Here is a 21578-nt window from a genome sequence, read left to right as displayed (position 1 = left end):
AAATGCATATATTTGGAAATGAGATAACTAACTAGTAAGGTTGATAACCTATTGTAGAAATTGAAGATCCTAATCAGGTTCCTCACCTTGACAGTATACTGTCCCATCTCTGCACAGAAGTGAGGTAGAAGTATAATGATGAATTTTATTCAAGATTTCTAAGTCACTGTGGCATATGAGCAAATGCTCCAGAATAAATATTTTCAGCCAGCTGTGCTATAGAACACCTTAAATATTTTCATGGAACATCCAGTTTTAGTGCAACATAATTTTTCACGTTAGCAAACCCATATAAATCCACTGGCATGAAATGCAGCAAAAAATACACCTAAATAACTAAAAATATATTAACATGCTATTGTGTTATATTATGAAAGGCAATTGAGTTTTAGAGAATTCCAGTCATCTTGTGGGGCACAAGCCATAAAGTAATGAACAAATAGCTTAGTATAATCTAGACTTTATACTCTAGTGACATACAGACCACAGACTATTATAATACAGCATACAGAGGCCACTCACCTGGAGGAAGAATTATCCAAAACAGCCTTGAATGATGATAGGAACTGCACATTTAAAAAAGAAAGTAGAAACAAGAAAAGGCTGGAGTATAAAGGATCTTCAACTTAAGATTAGGTTATATCCTAAAAGTATAGTTCTAAGTTCATTTTAGCTTAAGGATATACTTTCCTATAGACATTAACATGGCAGATAGGTCCCTGTCCTACAAACCCTATTTAATTCATAATCTGGAATGTTTCACATGTTGTGTTGCAGCAAAGAAGAGTTTATCATACCCTCTCTCTCCTGTAAGAAGTACTGGTAGAAGAATATTGGGATTCTTAGTAGTGAAAGGAAGTAATAACTGTCTAATCCCTTCTTGTCTTTACTTTTACTGCTGACTAGGGAATAGAACTGGCGCTTGGAGAAGAAGGAAGGCCAAGAAATACCACTCTAGTCTTTGTTATCACCTCAGTCTATGACTGAGGCTGTAGCTAGCAGTGAATAGGGAGTCCAAGAATGGTGGTGCCTGTAGCTAGGATAAACAGAGGAATGGTAAAAGAGAAGGAAAAAAATCCCCCACAATTGTAGGAAGGAAAAAGGAATTCCTTTCATGTCCTGTATGGGTCATCAATAAATCTTCCTACGTAATGGGTTCTCAAAAGGCAAGAAATGCATACTACTTACACATCCCGAATGACTTGAGGGTTTTTAGAAGTGTCCCTTCTTTTGTTCTTTTTAAACCCAGTAGACTATTGGCTGTCACCAGTCAAAAAATGCTATACCCACAGACATATACATAACACTTTATTTCAAATTAACAAAATTATAAACACAGTTACAGGTAAATGACAATTCAGTACATTTAGTTGGATAATATATATAAAATGCATATATGTGTGGTTAATTTGATGTGAATGTTGACACAGTGCACTGAGAAATGAAAAACATCATGCTGATTGTCCACTGATAACTCTGAAATTGGGAGAAAAACACTAGAATTTTTTTTTTTTAAATCAGATTCTTCTCTTACCTCTTCTAAAGGGATTTTTAGGAAATTCATAGCTCTCAGAGTTTATATTCACTAGATATAATTTGTATTCCATATATAGTCCTTTATTTTTCTGTAATATTCCCTTCTTGATAATTTATTCTTGATATTTATTGAAGCTACCAAAAATCTGTTTATTATCTTGACCTTGTTATTTTGTTTTATATTTTTAATTTGTCTATTTTCCATGTAACTCTTGTTATCCAATTTTTGTCCTCCTTTGAATCCATATTGTAGAAGAATAATGGATCTTTGGGACAGAAGTTGTTTCTCTTAGTATTTTCCCTTATTTCAAGAAAGTGAAAAAGGACCGACCTATAGATATTATGTCTCTGGACAAAGTAACCTTTTACCACATATATGTAAATTATGTGTATTACCAAAAAACCCCAAATATATACTAATTGACACATATACTTTCTTCCATAAAGCATATACAAAGGAAGCAATAAGTTGTTCTTGAGGAAAATGTAATTTTCCCTACTCTTTATCTGTGGTGTACATTGGAGTCTGACCTGGATTTGAATCTCAACTCTCTACTACTTCTACTCTGGTAACCTTGAATAAATTTATGTTTCTTTGTGTCTGTTTCTTCATCTTTAAAACGGGACTAATAATTCCTAGCTCATAGTGTTATCTGGAGAATTAAATGAGATAGTCTAAGTTTGTAGTTTTTAAACACTGTTCTCTGGTACCCTAGAGCTCAATAGAGACATTTAATGGGTCACTTGTATCTTTATGTTTAGGGTTCTACAGAAGATTTGGTTTGAGAAAGAGGGTCCTGAGGTTCTCTGTTTAAAAACATTTGAGGGCTTCCCTGGTGGCACAGTGGTTGAGAGTCTGCCTGCCGATGCAGGGGACACGGGTTTGTGCCCTGGTCTGGGAAGATCCCACATGCCGCGGAGCGACTAGGCCCGTGAGCCATGGCCGCTGAGCCTGTGCGTCCAGAGCCTGTGCTCCACGACGGGAGAGGCCACAACAGTGAGAGGCCCGCATACCGCAAAAAAAAAAAAAAAAAAAAAAATGTTTGAAAGCCACAGCTGTAAGTAAAGTGCCTTGCACATAATAGATACTGAACAGATACTAGTTCTTTCATGTAGGTTAGAAAATCTCCACTCCTTTCTCTCCCACATGAGGCTCCCTTCCAATCAGTATATTGAAATGCTATGTTGTTTTTCTTTAACTCCTTTTGAGATATAATTCACATACCATACAATTCACCTATTTAAAGTTACAATTTAGTGGTTTTTAGTATATTCACAGAGTTATGCAGCCATAATCACAATGCAATTTTAGAACATTATCATCACCTTCAAAAGAAACTCTACCCATTAGCAGTTGAATTAACTTGTTTTTGAATTGTTTCCATTGTTAATTAGAAGTTAAACTAGGGGTAAGTTAACACATCAAGAAGAGCAAAATGAATCTAATGTCTGTACCTCCATAAGTCAGTGAACCATGTTTCTTCATTGATTTATGTAGGTACAGACATTAGATTCTATTATGGCATTTAGCCTACTTAATTTTATATATTAAGTCACTAAAGACTTGATTCTTTACAGTTTTCACTTCTAGAAGTTCATTTATCTACTTTTATAACTTTTAAAGATGAGTACTTGATCTGTATATCCTGATCTTAGCTTAGACATTCAACAAATATTTTATCAAGTACTTGTTATGAGCCAGGTGCTGTGTTAGACTCCTAGGGTTAAACAATTAATTAGACACACTTTAAGGAGTTCACAGTTTTAGAAGAGTAACAGGTAAACCAAAGACAGTAATGTGGTGTGATTATTATTATGGAGAAGTGTACAGAGTGCTGTCAGTACACACTTAAGGGATTAATAAATTCTCCCAGTGAAGAAGATTGGGGGAGGGGCAGGAAAGGGAAAGAACAGAGACTGAAGAGTTACAGAGACGCTGCAAAGAGGCTGGACCTTGAAAAATGAGTAGAATTCACTGAGCAGGTAATGGAGGAGAAATACATTCTAAAAAAGCTAAGAGTATATAACCCAAGCCTAATCCTTGAGGATTAAAAGCATACATTACGTTTAATGAAAGTCAGTGAGTTAATTGATGTGACTAGAGGGAACTGAACCTAGTGAATAGTGATAAAACAGAAAAGTTGGCTGGAGCAGATTGTGAGGGCCCAAAAGTCAGCCTAACACCTTATTTTATCACCTTCCCCCTTCCATTCCTAGCTTTACTCTACAGATAATTAGCCTTTCCCAATCGAATATTTATGTTAACATAGTTCCTACTACTATTATCCTAGTTCCCCAGGAGTTATCTTTGACTTTTTTCACTAGCTTCCTTCCCATATACATTCTCATGTTAATTATTAAGTATCTGTCTCTTCCTTTCCATTCACACAGTCACCACCATTTTCTCTTTCCTAGGATCTCCTTTCTATTTCTTTTGTTCATTTTTGATATTACATTTTCCCATTCCTAGGACTTTACCTCTCATCTACTTTGTTATTCAAAGTAGCTTTATACAGTAGTTAAAATGGTTCCTGTATCAGGGAATCTGAAGAGTATGAAGAGCCATTTATAAAAAGGAAAACTCTGACAGAGTTTATTAACTCTTATCTAGACTTCACTAATAAGGAAGTTCTCCATGTACTGGTTATATCGAGTGAAAACAAGGGACAGAAGAGTATAGTATATTACCTTTTGTGGCAGAAAGCAGAGGGATCTTAGGGTATAGATACTATTTGCATAGAGAAAGTGAAAAACTATAGGAGAAATAAAGAATATCCAAAGAAGCAGGTGGAAATTGGGTGGAAAAGGACAGGAGTGAAGACAGGTTTCAATGTATTTACCTTTTCATGTTGTTTGGATTTTCAAACGGAATATTTCATCTGTTTAAAGCTCTGGCCTTGTGTGCCACTGCAGGGGAGTGGGATTGAGGGACTCTGGTTGATTGCCTGTTGCCTCATATATGAAATCACTCCTGAGTCTGCCACTCAGATCTGTCCACTCTGATTATGCCTTGGTATGATCCCTTTAACTGAAATGAACTCTGTCTATCCATGTCCCCAAACCACTTTCAAAACAATTCAGAACTCATTGCTTCCTTCTCCACAATTGGTTAATTATTTCATTCTATCATCTGAACTTAATATATTTATTTATATTCTATATTTACATTTTGGTTCTTTGTTGGTATCTCATAAGTATTCTCATTTATTTCATGAATGGTTTCTACTTAGATTGGTAATACCTTCAGTAGTAAAGCATGTTCTTTTCTCTCTTGTCTTATTTGAAGCATAATTTAATAGATACTCGGTAATTTTTATTTACCTCGGATTATCCTAACATGTTAATTTCATTTGGATAATTTTAATCAATGAATTTTAAATTAGAAAAGCTGCCATACAGAAAAACTAAGTTTGACTACTTTTCCATTATCTAAACTTCAAAGTATTAAGTAGGAAAATATTTTATTTAAAAACCATTGAAAATAATTAGGGTAACTTTCTGGTTAAGATGAAAATATCTGAATTTACTCACTAAAAAAGTAAACGTAACACGACCACTTGATATTAATTTGCATGGAATACAGTGTTATTTGTATGCTAGTTACTAATTAATACAATAATTGAGATTTGTGTGGTTTTTTGTCTTTGCTAATATATGACATGCAGAGTTAGTTCTGAATTTATAAGTAAAATATGATAAATATAATAGTCAATCTATCTTTTTTTTATATTAACAATGTCAAAAGTAAGAAACTTTAAATTCTACTAGGAAATGAACATTTGTTTTTCAAATTGATCATAGAAACTTGTAAGCTGAGGGTCCTTTAGTATGTTTTTATTACTTGATGTATTCTAATCAGACACTTATTTTGAAACAGGCAAGAAAATTGGATGTATATTTTGAATATGAAGAAAAAATAATGAGCAAAACTACTCTGGATAAATCGCTTCTAGATATAATATCAGACCCTGATGGTATGTACCATGAATTTGAGGTTAATGTAAGTTTTACTTCTGATGAATCCAGCATTTTCAATTTGAGTAAAATCTGAATAGAATCATTGTTTTTCTCACAATCTTTGCTATTAATGAGATAATTAAATGAGCTATTTCCTGTTGAGAAATTTGTAGCATAGCAGTTACTAAGGTAGAAAAATCATTTACATTTTATTTTATTGAACTTTTCTTTGATGGTATGTAAGTGCTTTTTTGGGGAGAGGGAGGTATTTAAGCACTTTTTATATTCATTTGTTTAAAGTGATACATTTGAAGCTCAATTTCTGCTGGCTCCAGGAAGACTTGAAGGTAAAATATTCAAAGCCAGCATCTCTAAGTGATGCAGTTTCTAATTACTTTGGTTTCACCCTAAAGGATTTCCTAAAACGATGTATCTAAAACTGAATTTTGTTTTAAATATTTAGGGAATTCACTTTTTTTTAAACACCTTTATTGGAGTATAATTGCTTTACAATGGTGTGTTAGTTTCTGCTTTATAACAAAATGAATCAGCTATACATATACATATATCCCCATATCTCCTCCCCCTTGCGTCTCCCTCCCACCTTCCCTATCCCACCCCTCTAGGTGGTCACAAAGCACCGAGCTGATCTCCCTGTGCTATGCGGCTGCTTCCCAATAACTATCTACTTTACATTGGTTAGTATACATAAGTCCATGCCACTCTCTCACTTTCTCCCAGCTTACCCTTCCCCCACCCCGTGTCATCAAGTCCATTCTCTACGTCTGCGTCTTTATTCCTGTCCTGCCTCTAGGTTCTTCAGAACGTTTTTTTTTTTTTTTAGATTCCATATATATGTGTTAGCATACAGTATTTATTTTTCTCTTTCTGACTTACTTCACTCTGTATGACAGTCTCTAGGTCCCTCCACCTCACTACAGATAACTCAGTTTCATTTCTTTTTATGGCTAATATTCCATTGTGTATATGTGCCACATCTTCTTTATCCATTCATCTGTTGATGGACACTTAGGTTGCTTCCACGTCCTGGCTATTGTAAGTAGAGCTGCAATGAACATGGTGGTACATGACTTTTTTTTTTTTTTTCATATATGGCCTTTATTATGTTGAGGTAGTTTCCCTCTATGCCCACTTTCTGGAGAGTTGTTATCATAAATGGGTGTTGAATTTTGTCAAAAGCTTTTTCTGCATCTATTGAGATGATCATATGGTTTTTCTTCCTCAATTTGTTAATATGGTGTATCACATTGATGATTTGCATATATTGAAGAATCTTTGCATCCCTGGGATAAATCCCACTTGATCATGGTGTATGATCCTTTTAATGTGTTGTTGGATTCTGTTTGCTAGTATTTTGTTGAGGATTTTTGCATCTATATTCATCAGTGATATTGCTCTGTAATTTTCTTTTTTTGTAGTATCTTTGTCTGGTTTTGGTATCAGGGTGATGGTGGCCTTGTAGAATGAGTTTGGGAGTTCCTTCCTCTGCAATTTTTTGGAAGAGTGTGAGAAGGATGGGTGTTAGCTCTTCTCTAAATATTTGATAGAATTCACCTGTGAAGCCATCTGGCTTTTGTTTCTTGGATGATTTCTTGCATCTTCTCGATCTTTGCCTCCATTCTTTTTCTGAGGTCCTGGATCATCTTCACTGTCATTATTCTGAATTCTTTTTCTGGAAGATTGCCTATCTCCATTTCATTTAGTTGTTTTTCTGGTGTTTTATCTTGTTCCTTCATCTGGTACATAGCCCTCTGCCTTTTCATCTTGCCTATCTTTCTGTGAATGTGGTTTTTGTTCCACAGGCTGCAGGATTGTAGTTCTTCTTACTTCTGCTGTCTGCCCTCTGGTGGATGAGGATATATAAGAGGCTTGTCCATGACTCTTTTTGAATTATGGTTTTCCCAGGGTATGTGTCCAGTAGTGGGATTGCTGGGTCGTATAATAGTTCTGTTTTTAGTTTTTTAAGGAACCACCATACTGTTCTCCATAGTGGCTGTATCAATTTACATTCCCACCAACAGTGCAAGAGGGTTCCCTTTTTTCCACACCCTCTCCAGCATTTATTGTTTGTAGATTTTTTGATCATGGCCATTCTGACTGGTGTGAGGTGATACCTCATTGTAGTTTTGACTTTCATTTCTCTAATGATTAGTAGTGTTAAGCAGCCTTTCATGTGTTTGTTGGCAATCTGTATATCTTGTTTGGAGAAATGTCTATGTAGATCTTCTGCCCATTTTTGGATTGGGTTGTTTGTGTTTTTGATATTGACCTGCTTGTAAATTTTGGAGATTAATCCTTTGTCAGTTGCTTCAATTGCAAATATTTTCTCCCATTCTGAGGGTTGTCTTTTGGTCTTGTTTATGGTTTCCTGTGCTGTGCAAAAGGTTTTAAGGTTCATTAGGTCCCATTTGGTTTTTTTTTGTTTTGTTTTTATTTCCATTTCTCTAGGAGGTGGGTCTAAAAAGATCTTGCTGTGATTTATCTCATAGAGTGTTCTGCCTATGTTTTTTTCTCTAGGAGTTTTATAGTATCTGGTCTTACATTTAGGGTTTTAATCCGTTTTAAGTTTATTTTTGTGTATGGTGTTCGGGAGTGCTCTAACTTCATTTTTTTACATGTAGCTGTCCAGGTTTCCCAGCACCACTTATGAAGATGCTGTCTTTTCTCCATTGTATATTCTTGCCTCCTTTATCAAAAATAAGGTGACCAGGGCTTCCCTGATGGCACAGTGGTTGAGAGTCCGCCTGCCGATGCAGGGGACACGGGTTCGTGCCCCGGTCTGGGAAGATCCCACATGCCATGGAGCGGCTAGGCCCATGAGCCATGGCTGCTGAGCCTGTGCGTCTGGAGCCTGTGGTCCGCAACGGGAGAGGCCACAACTGTGAGAGGCCCGCGTACCGCAAAAAAAAAAAAAGAAACAAAGAAGGTGACCATAGGAGCGTGGGTTTATCTCTGTGCTTTCTATCCTGTTCTATTGATCTATATTTCTGTTTTTGTGCCAGTACCATACTGTCTTGATTACTGTACCTTTGTATTGTAGTCTGAAGTCTGGGAGCCTGATTCCTCCAGCTCTGTTTTTCTTTCTCAAGATTGCTTTGGCTATTCAGGGTCTTTTGCGTTTCCAAACAAATTGTGCAACTTTTTGTTGTAGTTCTGTGAAAAATGCCATTGGTAGTTTAATAGGGATTGCATTGAATCTGTAGATTGCTGTGGGTAGTACACTCATTTTCACAATGTTGATTCTTCCAATCCAAGAACATGGTATATCTTTCTCTCTGTTTGTATCATCTTTAATTTCTTTCATCAGTGTCTCATAGTTTTCTGCATACAGGTCTTTTGTCTCCTTAAGTAGGTTTATTCCTGGGTGTTTTATTCTTTTTGTTGCAATGGTAAATGAGAGTGTTTCCTTAATTTCTCTTTCAGATTTTTCATCACTAGTGTGTAGGAATGCAAGAGATTTCTGTGCATTAATTTTGTATCCTGCTACTTTACCAAATTCATTGGTGACCTCTAGTAGTTTTTTGGTAGCATCTTTAGGATTCTCTATGTATAGTATCATGTCATCTGTAAACAGTGACAGCTTTACTTCTTCTTTTCCAATTTGGATTCCTTTTATTTCCTTTTCTTCTCTGATTGCCGTGGTTAAAACTTCCAAAACTATGTTGAATAATAGTGGTGAGAGTGGACAACCTTGTTTTGTTCCTGATCTTAGAGGAAATGGTTTCAATTTTTCATCATTGTGAGCGATGTTGGCTGTCCGTTTGTCATATATGGCCTTTATTATGTTGAGGTAATTTCCCTCTATGCCTACTACCTGGAGGGTTTTTATCATAAATGGGTGTTGAATTTTGTTGAAAGCTTTTTCTGCATCTATTGAGATGATCATATGGTTTTTATTCTTCAATTTGTTATTATGGTATATCACATTGATTGATTTGTGTATATTGAAGAATCCTTGCATTCCTGGGATAAACCCCACTTGATCATGGTATATGATCCTGTTAATGTGATGTTGGATTCTGTTTGCTAGTATTTTGTTGAGGATTTTTGCATCTATGTTCATCAGTGATATTGGCCTGTAGTTTTCTTTCTTTGTGACATCTTTGTCTGGTTTTGGTATCAGCGTTATGGTGACCTTGTAGAGTGAGTTTGGGAGTGTTCCTCCCTCTGCTATATTTTGGAAGAGTTTGAGAAGGATAGGTGTTAGCTCTTCTCTAAATGTTTGATAGAATTTGCCTGTGAATCCATCTGGTCCTGGGCTTTTGTTTTTTGGAAGATATTTAATCACAGTCTCAATTTCAGTGCTTGTGATTGGTCTGTTTACATTTTCTACTTCTTCCTGGTTCAGTCTTGGAAGGTTGTGCTTTTCTAAGAATTTGTCCATTTTTCCACATTGTTCATTTTATTGGCATAGAGTTGCTTGTAGTTATCTCTCATGATCCTTTGTATTTCTGCAATGTCAGTTGTTACCTCTCCTTTTTCATTTCTAACTGTACTGATTTGAGTCCTCTCCCTTTTTTTCTTGATGAGTCTGGCTAATGGTTTGTCAACTTTATTTTCTCAAAGAACCAGCTTTTAGTTTTATTGATCTTTGCTATCGTTTCCTTCATTTCTTTTTCATTTATTTCTGATCTCATCTTTATGATTTCTTTCCTTCTGCTAACTTTGGGGTTTTTTTGTTCTTCTTTCTCTAATTGCTTTAGGTGTAAGGTTAGGTTGTTTATTCGAGATGTTTTTTGTTTCTTGAGGTAGGATTGTATTGCTACAAACTTCCCTCTTAGAACTGCTTTTGCTGCATCCCATAGATTTTGGATCATTGTGTTTTCATTGTCATTTGTTTCTAGGTATTTTTTGATTTCGTCTTTGATTTCTTCAGTGATCTCTTGGTTATTTACTAATGTATTGTTTAGCCTGGTGTGTTTATGTTTTTTACAGTTTTTTTCCTGTAATTGATATCTAGTCTCATAGCATTGTGGTCGGAAAAGATACTTGAGACAATTTCAGTTTTCTTAAATTTACCAAGCCTTGATTTGTGACCCAAGATATGATCTCTCCTGGAGAATGTTCCATGAGCACTTGAGAAGAAAGTGTATTGTGTTGTTTTTTTGGATGGAATGTCCTATAAATATCAATGAAGTCCATTTTGTTTAATGTATCATTTAAAGCTTGTGTTTCCTTATTTATTTTCATTTTGGATGATCTGTCCATTGGAGAAAGTGGGGTGTTAAAGTCCCCTACTGTGATTGTGTTACTGTTGATTTCCCCTTTTATGGTTATTAGCATTTGCCTTATGTATTGAGGTTCTCCTATGCTGGGTGCATAAATATTTCCAATTCTTATATCTTATTCTTGGATTGATCCCTTGATCATTATATAGTGTCCTTCTTTGTCTCTTCTTTATTTTATAGTCTATTTTGTCTGATATGAGAATTGCTACTCCAGCTTTCTTTTGATTTCCATTTGCATGGAATATCTTTTTCCATCCCCTCACTTTCAGTCTGTATGTGTCCCTAGGTCTGAAGTGGGTCACTTGTAGACAGCATATATACGGGTCTTGTTTTTGTATCCATTCTGCCAGTTGTATCTTTTGGTTGGAGCATTTAATCTATTTACATTTAAGGTAGTTATCAATATTTATGTTCCTATTACCATTTTCTTAATTGTTTTGGGTTTGTTTTTGTAGGTCTTTTCCTTCCCTTATGTTTCCTGCCTAGAGAAGTTCCTTTAGCATTTGTTGTACAGCTGGTTTGGTGGTGCAGATTTCTCTTATCTTTTGCTTGTCTGTAAAGATTTTAATTTCTCCGTCGCATCTGAATGAGATCCTTGCTTGGTAGAGTAATCTTGGTTGTAGATTTTTCCCATTCTTCGCTTTAAATATGTCCTGCCACTCCCTTCTGGCTTGCAGAGTTTCTGCTGAAAGTTCAGCTGTTAACCTTATGGGGATTCCCTTGTATGTTATTTGTTACTTTTCCCTTGCTGCTTAATATTTTTCTTTGTACTTAATTTTTGATAGTTTGACTAATATGTGCCTTAGCCTGTTTCTCCTTGGATTTATCCTGTATCGGACTCTCTGTGCTTCCTGGACTTCATTGACTATTTACTTTCCCATATTAGGGAAGTTTTCAGCTATAATCTCTTCAAATATTGTCTCAGTCCCTTTGCTTTTCTTTTCTTCTTCTGGGACCCCTATAATTCGAATGTTGGTGCATTTAATATTGTCCCAGAGGTCTCTGAGAGTGTCCTCAATTCTTTTCATTCTTTTTTCTTTTTTCTGCTTTGCAGTAGTTATTTTCACTATTTTGTCTTCCAGGTCACTTATCCGTTCTTCTGCCTCAGTTATTCTGCTATTGATTCCTTCTAGAGAATTTTTAATTGTATTTGTTGTGTTGTTCATCATTGTTTGTCTCTGCTTTAGTTTTTCCAGGTCCTTGTTAAATGTTTCTTGTAATTTCTCCATTCTATTTCTGAGATTTTGGATCATCTTTACAGTCATTATTCTGAATTCTTTTTCATGTAGACTGCCTATTTCCTCTTCATTTGTTTGGTGTGGTGGGTTTTTACCTTGCTCCTTCATCTGCTGTGTGTTTCTCTGTCTTCTCATTTTGCTTAACTTACTGTGTTTGGGGTCTCCTTTTCGCAGGCTGTAGGTTCGTAGTTCCCGTTGTTTTTGGTGTCTGCCCCCAGTGTCTAAAGTTGGTTCAGTGGGTTGTGTAGCCTTCCTGGTGGAGAGGACTAGTGCCTGTGTTCTGGTGGATGAAGCTGGATCTTGTCTTTCTAGTCAGCAGGACCATGTCCGGTGATGTGTTTTGGGGTGTCTGTGACCTTATTATGATTTTAGGCAGCCTCTCTGCTAATGGGTGGGATTGTGTTCCTGTCTTGCTAGTTGTTTGGCACAGGGTGCCCAGCACTGTAGCTTGCTGGTCGTTGAGTGGAGCTGGGTCTTTGCGTTGAGATAGAGATCTCTGGGAGAGCTTTCGCCGTTTGATATTACGTGGAGCTGAGAGGTCTCTGGTGGACCAGTGTCCTGAACTCAGCTCTCCCACCTCAGAGGCACAGGCCTGACACCCCACCAGAGCACCAAGACCCTGTCAGCCACACGGCATGTGGCAGGCAAAGAGTAATGGTCCCCCAAAGACACGGACATCCACATCCCTGGAACCGCCTGTCTGGTGTGGCCATGGGGACCTGGAGCTGCCGGAGGGACAGGGCGGTAGCCTGAGGTGCACAGGGTGACCTAGTGTCCTCGGGGTCAGAGCCGGGCCATCTGCACCACCCGCACCACCCAGCATGCCAGGGATTCTGCCTGGGCTTGACAGGCGTCTGCACCCCGGATTCACATCTGAGGCCCCTGGGAATTCACTTTTAGAGAAACTCTGTAGACAATCCCTTTATATTTATCTAAGTATATGTTTGTTAGATTTTCTTAAAACAAGATATAACTATTTGTACTTAGGAAATATAATCTAATCATTGTTTTCAATCATAATAATCATAAGATCTTCACAGGATTTTAGCCACTAAAATTCTCTAAACTTTACAGGCTTAATAATTTCAGAAGAGTTTTCAATTCAAATCTCAGCTGTTTTGAAAAATGAATAAAAAGCATATAAGCTCTTTAGCTTATATTTTACATACAAGCTCTTCGAGTAAATAATAGTGTTTTTTGAGTTATAGTTTTGGTGTGACTTTTAGATTTTATATCACGTTGGAAAGTAAGTTTAAAATTTTTTTTTACTTGTTTGTAATTAAAGGGTTCTATTCATAAAAACTTCTGAGAAGGCATAGTATTTCTCACACTTTTAAAAATTTAGATTTGTGGGGAGAACATAACATTTTGAAGATATGTGTACTTTACAATTAAAAATATGAAAGATACATATAAGTTCATCACTTCTGAGCTATTCCTTGTTATTTACAATAAGTTTTGAGTAAAGTTGAAGCAATTAAGTGTGTTGATTAAAAAAAGCAATGATAACCTTTCTTTTTCCTTTCCCTTACTTTCTCAAACCATTTATTATTAAAGACATTAAGTAGAGCAGAGCAAGGTAGGCATTCATGCAAAGTAGCAGTGTAGTACCACTTCAGCCCAGAACAAGATGTCAGAACCTGAGCAGGATGAGAAGGGCATCCACATATCCGGTAGAGGGAGGGTTGGTAATTCAGCATGAAGTGTCAAAGTCCAAGTGTAGTGAGTGGAGTGTCCACATGTAGGAGCAGTTATAAGGGTATAAGAGTCCTATCAGATTAAGGGGGGTGACCCTGCATAGGACAAACCAAACATTGGCTCAGGTGGGGTGAGAATTATAGCCAGGCATGTGGGTGGGTCCATTGTAGAGAATCAGAGCCCAAGTGGAGGAGATAACGTCCATGCAGGCAGGGGGACAGTGGCAGAGATAACATATTTGTTACATACAGGGGACTGGATAAATAAGTAAATATATTGGGTAATAAAAAGGGAGCCAGGTTTCCCACTGTCAGAAATGGAAGTTATAACTATGGAAATGAAGAAAACTACAATGAACCCTAGTAATATTGGATTGGAATTGGAGGTGCTGATGTAGACTTGGTGTTTTTGTTAAATACTTGCCAAATAGAGAAATAAATGTAGATATGCATGTGTGTGTGTGTGTGTGTACACATATATATGTATTCCCTAACTCTGCCAACTGAGCAGGGCTAGGAGCAACAGTTCCCCAGTAGTAAAAATTTTAGCCTTATATATTCCACTTTCCACTAGGACTCATTGGAGTATGGTTGATTCCAGGGAGAGAAAGTACAAAATGAGCCTGAAACATTTTCTTGGGTCAGAAAGCAAGAAAAGTACTTAAAACATGATGGAACATGTCCAAAGGACCCAGACGTCATCTTGAAGAGGCTATGCCCTGTGCTGCGGATATTAAAAGCACCAGCAGGAACCCACAGGCCCCTAAAACTCTGAGGGAGGGGAACCTGTCTCTCGTATCTTAGGAGCCATTGTTCCAAGAGCCTACAGCAAGCCCCGTTCCTCTTTTTCTTTTTGTCCTCTAACTGCTTCGTCATAATTGCAGGAAATACACAATGGAGCAGTGTACCTAAAGCCAAAGCTTTCTGGCTGGAGCACTAAAAAGGGAAGGCCAAGGAAACTGGAAAGTACCAGGGAGATTGCAAAAGGAAGGAGCTCAGGAAAGCAACCCCATAAAGTTGTTTATGAATTCCTGGGCTCACCTCTGAGTTGTACGTGCATGAATCTGATCCTAAACAGCATTCCAAAGACTGAGAGGTGAAGGACTAGATGACCTCCAAGTTCCTGTACTGGCTGCTGGGCAGTGGGACAGATCCCAGTAGCACTGCAAACATTTTAAAAATAGAATCCATGATGGAAACGGCTCACAGAGGCTGGTAGGAGCTTTGGCCTGAACCCGTTGAGGCTAATTACCTGCTAAAACAAAAATATCAGCTTTCTCCTAGTATTTAAACAAAACCCTGAATCCAGTAACCTACTTCAGTATATCTAAAATACAATATTTATTTGTAAGCATGAGAATGTTGGAGAACCTGTCATTGATCTTTATTACCAGTCTTTGTCATATTTAGGGAGTAAGGATAATTTGAAGATAGAAAATCAATGGGTTATCAGTCAATATGTTTTGAAAAAATTATTCTTGTTTTTATTCTATAATAAAGTATAACAATTCTGAGTTCTTACGTATTGGGACACACTTTGAAGTGAGAATACATATTGGTATTTGTTGAATAGTGAAACTGAGTTACCCATGACCAGTGCCTATCACTTTGCATCGAAGTACACCCAGTACTGAGGGGAAAATAAAAGGATTCTCTGGACAGTCTCGGGCTTTGGATAATAGAAGTAGTAGCTCAAAGGATGCACTGCAAGCAAGAAATTTCTCTGAAATCTTTTGTTTTGTCTTAAAATTTCAGGCAGGTATAATCTGCATAATATAATGGTGTTTATTATACTATAGACATATGGTTTTTCCAAATCTTCATAGACCCTTCAGAAAGGGGAGAAACGTATATTTAGTGGCTCCAATTTCAAAAGTATGACCTTAGGCTCAGTTAGATGATTTTAGCCAGCAGGTTTTCATAACCCAGTACCTAACGGGACCATGCAACTGGTTTCCCAGGATAGTCCCATTTATATACCAGTTGTCCTTACATACTTATTACTAGCATCCCCCTTTTTAATCTCAAAAGTGTACTATTTTAGAATTGTATGATTATCCTACCTATACCTTTTTGAGTTTAGATCTGAAACATAAATCACAACACTATAGACAGTTTGGAAGATAGAATAGAGATGCTTCCATAGCTTATCCCTGTAATCCCATAGTATTTAATCTTTTTCCGTATCTGTGTTTTACATGGTTGTAATTTAGTGCCTATAACGTTAAATCATTTGAATCAAGAACCTTAGTTTGTCTTGTCACATTTATGTATGCCTTGAGATTATAGTGTTGACTATAATACATAACAACCAGAATTATGAAAGTCTTTTTTTCCTTATCTATTTTCCCCTTTGTAGCAGGAACTCCAGAAGATAAAATGAGGCTGTTTCTTATCTATTACATAAGTGCACAGCAAGCACCTTCTGAGGTATGTCCTCTGTATGCAGTTATTGGGAGGAAGGGAGAATACTCACTTGTTTCAGAAAATAGAAGTAAAAATCACTGTAACCAAGTAATTACTTCATTCCTTCCTTTAAAAGAAAAACAATTTCGTAAGGCTAGTTCTATTTACCACTGAATATTATAGCAGTATTTATTGTCACCAAGAGAACTATTCACTCATGAAATATCTCACCACTTTTAAGTTGTTAGAATATGAACTGAATTCATGACCACAATTCTTATTTCTGGAAAATAACTATTCTAAACTAAGTTAACCAAGTTTGCGCTGCCTTTTGAAAGATTGATCTTATCATTTCTCATGATGTGATGATCCTAGAAGTTCCATTTCTTTGAGCTATAGCCACTAATACTTATTTTCCTTACAAGGAATTTCGCTTTAACCTAAAGTAAAAGTTTGGTAATATTTTGCTGTTGTTTTAAAACTAATGTCGAGGGACTTCCCTGGTGGCATAGTGGTTAAGAATCCGCCTGCCAGTGCAGGGGGATATGGGTTTGATTCCTGGCCCAGGAAGATCCCACGTGCCGCAGAGCAACTAAGCCCGTGCGCCACAACTACTGAGCCTATGCTCTAGAGCCCGCGAGCCACAACTACTGAGCCCTCAACTACTGAAGCCTGTGAACCTATAGCCTGTGCTCCACAAAAAGAGAAGCCACCACAGTGAGAAGCGCCCGCACCGCAATGAAGAGTAGCCCCCCTCACCACAACTAGAGAAAGCCCACGTGCAGCAATGAAGACCCAACACAGCCAAAAATAAACAAACAAATTTAAAAAAAAAAAAAACTAATGTCCATTATAGAATATAGAGAAGTCACTTGGAGGAAAATATCTAAATTTCCAAAAGTTATATAAATATTGTATCAATAATTTCCTAAGATTAAACTTCAGATTCACATCTATCATTTGATCCATATAAAAATAAAGTTGAGAGACTGTATTGCAGTAAAAAAGCTACTTTTTATATCAGAATAAATTTCTAAGAATGATTGGAAAATCTATCTTCCTTTCTAGATTTTTTTCTCACTGGAAGAGTAGATTGTGGGATATTTTGTTGTTTTCTTTTTCTTTAATAAGCCATCAATTACTTTTGAGGAAAAAAATTTTTTTAAGTATGTAGAGGTAATACTGTGAAGGAAAACAGTGATTTTGCTATCCGTCTTGTTGCTGGGTTAGAGACCTGTTAACTCTTTCTAATGTTAACTTCGTATAATTTTACTGGATGAGCAACTAGCATAAGGAACTTGGGAATGACACCTAGAATGATATGGCTGTTGTAAACTCCTTTCCTTTGCTGGTAGCAATTATTTTTCTAATGTCAGTAGATTGTAAGGCTTCTTTTTGTTTGGCATGTTAAAACAGCAAAGTAAACCCAATATTTGCTTTAGATCAATTCTGCTTTATCCTAAGAATACATTTCTTGACTTTTATTTTAATTTAGTAAGGAAGTTCAGTAGTCCCCCCTTATCCAAGGGAGATATGTTCCAGGACCCCCAGTGGATGCCTGAAACCATGGAGAGTACCAAACTTCCCCCCCCACTACCATATATACTGTTTTTTTCTATACATACATACATACATACCTATGATAAAGTTTAATTTATAAATTAGGCACAGTAAGAGATTAACAACAACTAATAATAAATTAGAATAATTATAAAAATATGCTATAATAAAAGTTATGTGAATGTGGACTCTCTCTCTCAAAATATATTGTACTGTAGTCATCCTTCCTATGATGATGATGTGAGCTCATAAAATGCCTGCATGATGAGATGAAGTGAGGTGAATGACACAGGCATGGTGATGTAGCATTAGGCTACTATTGACCTTCTGACTGAAGGAGAATCATCTACTTCAGATGATCCTGTGTCCTCAAGCCATGATGGTGTCAATTGTTAGATGTCAGGAGCAGATGATGTCAATGGTTGGGGCAGGACTGATCAGGAAAGCACAAGTTTTCATCACACTACTCAAAACGGCACACAATATGAATTGTTTATTTCTGGGAATTTCCATTTAGTATTTTCAGACCTCAGTTGACCACAGCAACTGAAACCATGGAAAGCAAAACTGCTGAAGGGAGGGGATTACTGTATAGTTTTCTTTCTAGAAACATCTCTGTCATTAATGGGGGTGTTCCTTTAAGGGATTCTAATAGCCTATTTATATTTTCTTAGGAATATATGATTTTAAAACTTAATGCAGTTTCCCTTAATTTGACCACATTATTTTATTTCATTTATTTTTGGTAAGAATTATGTCTTTTCATAAGTTTAAGTGGTCATTAAGTGGCTTGACGCAAATTTTGACTACTGATGTAATAGCCCCCAAAATGCAAAGTAGTGAACATCTCTGATTTGATGGTGAGCTTAAAATTTTCTTTCTTTTAAATTTTTAAAATGGAGTCACTGTGATGATAGGCTCCCGTGACATATCTGAATTCAACTAGACTTTACTCATCAGGAAATAAAAAAAGAATAAGAAAGAAAACTATTTAAAAAGTGTAGGACACCTGCTGTTCAGTTAATAAATTTGGACCTCTGCAGTGAATATGAGATGGGATAACCTGAATCTGCAGGTCCCCTAAGTCAACGTCATTCCCCTCATGTTTCCAATTTTGGAATATTCTTGATCAAGCCAGATCTTTCATTTAATGCTTATCCTAAGGACAAGCAATCTGTGTCAACAGTGGAGGAAAAACTGTGTTGGGCTTACTGAGGGATGACAAAATACTGTACTTTATAGGTGATTTGGGAGCCTATCAAAGGTAATTTTCATTATACATGATTTTTATCTCATGCTCATTTGGGTACTCCCTTAAGATACCACTCCACTCTACTTAGGTGCTCATGCCTTTAGTCTAACTTTCTGATTAATCCAATGATAACAAACAAAATGGTCTCTTTCATGAAAGTAAAAGTTTTTGTCATATGATTCTTTTCTTATTTCAGGCTGATTTGGAGCAATACAAAAAAGCTTTAACTGATGCTGGATGCAACCTTAATCCCTTGCAATATATCAAACAGTGGAAGTAAGTTTTATTTTATTCTTCAGTTCTTACCATTTAAGAGAGTACAATGGAAGTTGAGTTCCCAAGAAAATGGGAATGTTACTAAGAAAACTGAACAGTGCCTTGGTATTTTTTTTTTATTCAGTGGCATAAATATTTCCTTATCTCCCCCACCCTTTCCACAACTTTATATAAAATAGTGATGCCTTTCTTTCCTAGACATATTTTTTCCTATATTTTCTTCAAAGATGTGAGATGAGAAAGTCAAAGACTGAAATGTTGTGGGTCAAATGTCTCAAAAACATTTTTTAAATGTTTTAATTTCACTAATAATCAGAGAAATGCAGATTAATATAATGCAAAGATTTCGAAAATATTGTGCCAAGGATCCAGGAAAATTAACTGATGCATTTATACTCTACTATTAGAAATATAAATTGTCAAAATTTTGCTGGCTGGCATAAAAAGTTTTTTAAAAGAATAGCTTTGACCTAGCACTTCTCTTAAGAATTAATCTCGAAGAAGAAATTGGAGTTGTAAAATCTTAGAAGCGATTGTAATAATCAAATTTTGAAAATCAACCTGAATGTCAAGGATTGAAATTATGTCATTTCCACAGGAATGCAACTGAGTCATTAAAAATCATGTTGTGGACGACTTACTCTAATGACCATTGAGAAATGGCCATGTTATGTTACAAAGTGAAATATAGTTTACTGTTCAATGATTTGTTTGATAAATAACTTCCTTTGTCTCAGTGACTAGGGACTCTTCTAGACATTAAGAATACAATAGTGGAGGGCTTCCCTGGTGGCGCAGTGGTTGAGAGTCCACCTGCCAATGCAGGGGACACTGGTTCGTGCCCCGGTCTGGGAAGATGCCGCGGAGCGGCTGTGCCCGTGAGCCATGGCCACTGAGCCTGCACGTCCGGAGCCTGTTGCTCCACAACAGTGAGAGGCCCGCGTACTGCAAGAAAAAAAAAAAAAAAAAATACAATAGTGGGGCTTCCCTGGTGTCGCAGTGGTTAAGAATCCGCCTGCCAATGCATGGGACACAGGTTCGAGCCCTGGCCCGGGAAGATCCCACATGCTGCGGAGCAACTAAGCCCATGCGCCACAACTACTGAGCCTGCGCCCTAGAGCTCACGTGCCACAACTACTGAGCCCACGTGCCACAACTGTTGAAGCCTGTGTGCCTAGAGCCCGTGCTCTGCAACAAGAGAAGCCACTGCAATGAGCAGCCCGTGCCCCGCAACAAAGAGTATCCCCTGCTCGCCACAACCAGAGAAAGCCCATGCACAGCAACAAAGACCCAACGCAGCCAAAAATAAAAATAAATAAATAAAATTTATTTTAAAAAGAATACAATAGTAAACATGGTATGGAAGGCTCCTACTTTCACTGAATTTACATTTGTGTTGAGGGAACAATAAGTCAACAAATAAGCAAACAAATGAACAGAGTTCTGTTAAACCATATTCACCATATTAAGTGATATAAAGAAAATAAAACTAAGTGATAAGATCTTAATTTGTTGAGGTATTAGCTAAATTTGTTGAGGAGATCAGGATAAGCCTCTGGGTAGGTAACACTTGAGCCAAAACTTAGATGACATTTTTTACATTACGATCCCTATTATCTAACCATTTATCCATCCATTTGTGTGTGTGTGTGTGTGTGTGTGTGTATGGACATACACATATATACATATAACTGCATAGCTAAAATTCTGTTCACTTAAATGCTAATAGTGGGTAACTCTGAGTAGTAGAATTTTTTTCCTTTTGGGTTCTTTATTTCCAAATTTTCTACAACAGTATATTCAGATTATTTCTTAAAATAATTTTTTTTAAGACTAGAGGATGGAATATGCTTCTGATCTCAAGTGTATCAAAAAAATATGCATAGAAGAGAAATATACCAAGTTGTTAACAGGTATATCGCTGAGTTATGATTGCATTTTATTATCTATATTTCTGTTTGGTTTTTTTCCAATTTGCTTTTATTTCACTGTTTTCTTTTTTTTGGAATTTTATTTTTTATACAGCAGGTCCTTATTAGTTATCTATTTTTTACATATTAGTATATATATGTCAATCCCAATCTCCCAATTCATCCCACCACCACCACAACCCCCCTCCACTTTCCCCCTTTGGTGTCCATACGTTTGTTCTCTACATCTGTGTCTCTGTTTCTACCCTGCAAACCAGTTCATCTGTACCATTTTTCTAGGTTCCATATATGCGTTAATACACGATATTTGTTTTTCTCTTTCTGACTTCACTCTGTATGACAGTCTCTAGATCCATCCACGTCTCTGCAAATAACTCAATTTCGTTCCTTTTTATGGCTGAGTAATATTACATTGTATATATGAACCACATCTTTATCCATTCGTCTGTCAGTGGACATGTAGGTTGCTTCCATGA

At 36.7% G+C, this 21578-nt stretch overlaps 1 protein-coding gene across 8 annotated transcripts in view; it reads left to right on the top strand.

The window, feature by feature from the left end:
- Window positions 1-21578, top strand: part of SCFD1 (sec1 family domain containing 1) — a 134814-nt gene that overhangs the window by 75829 nt on the left and 37407 nt on the right. For all 8 annotated transcript variants that reach the window (XR_009539674.1, XR_009539670.1, XR_009539672.1 and 5 more), the window contains exons 15-17: window positions 5414-5510; window positions 16037-16107; window positions 19092-19171. Coding sequence is in view for 1 of the 8 variants with exons in the window: in XM_060144189.1 (XP_060000172.1) it covers window positions 5414-5510; window positions 16037-16107; window positions 19092-19171 (248 nt within the window). In the remaining 7 variants the exon portion in view is untranslated. The remainder of the gene's footprint in view (window positions 1-5413; window positions 5511-16036; window positions 16108-19091; window positions 19172-21578) is intronic.

Source organism: Lagenorhynchus albirostris, chromosome 1 (genome assembly GCF_949774975.1).
Source record: "Lagenorhynchus albirostris chromosome 1, mLagAlb1.1, whole genome shotgun sequence".
Classification (NCBI taxonomy): Eukaryota; Metazoa; Chordata; class Mammalia; order Artiodactyla; family Delphinidae; genus Lagenorhynchus; species Lagenorhynchus albirostris.
Note: the sequence above shows the minus strand (reverse complement) of the source record. Positions and strands in the feature narration are given on the sequence as shown.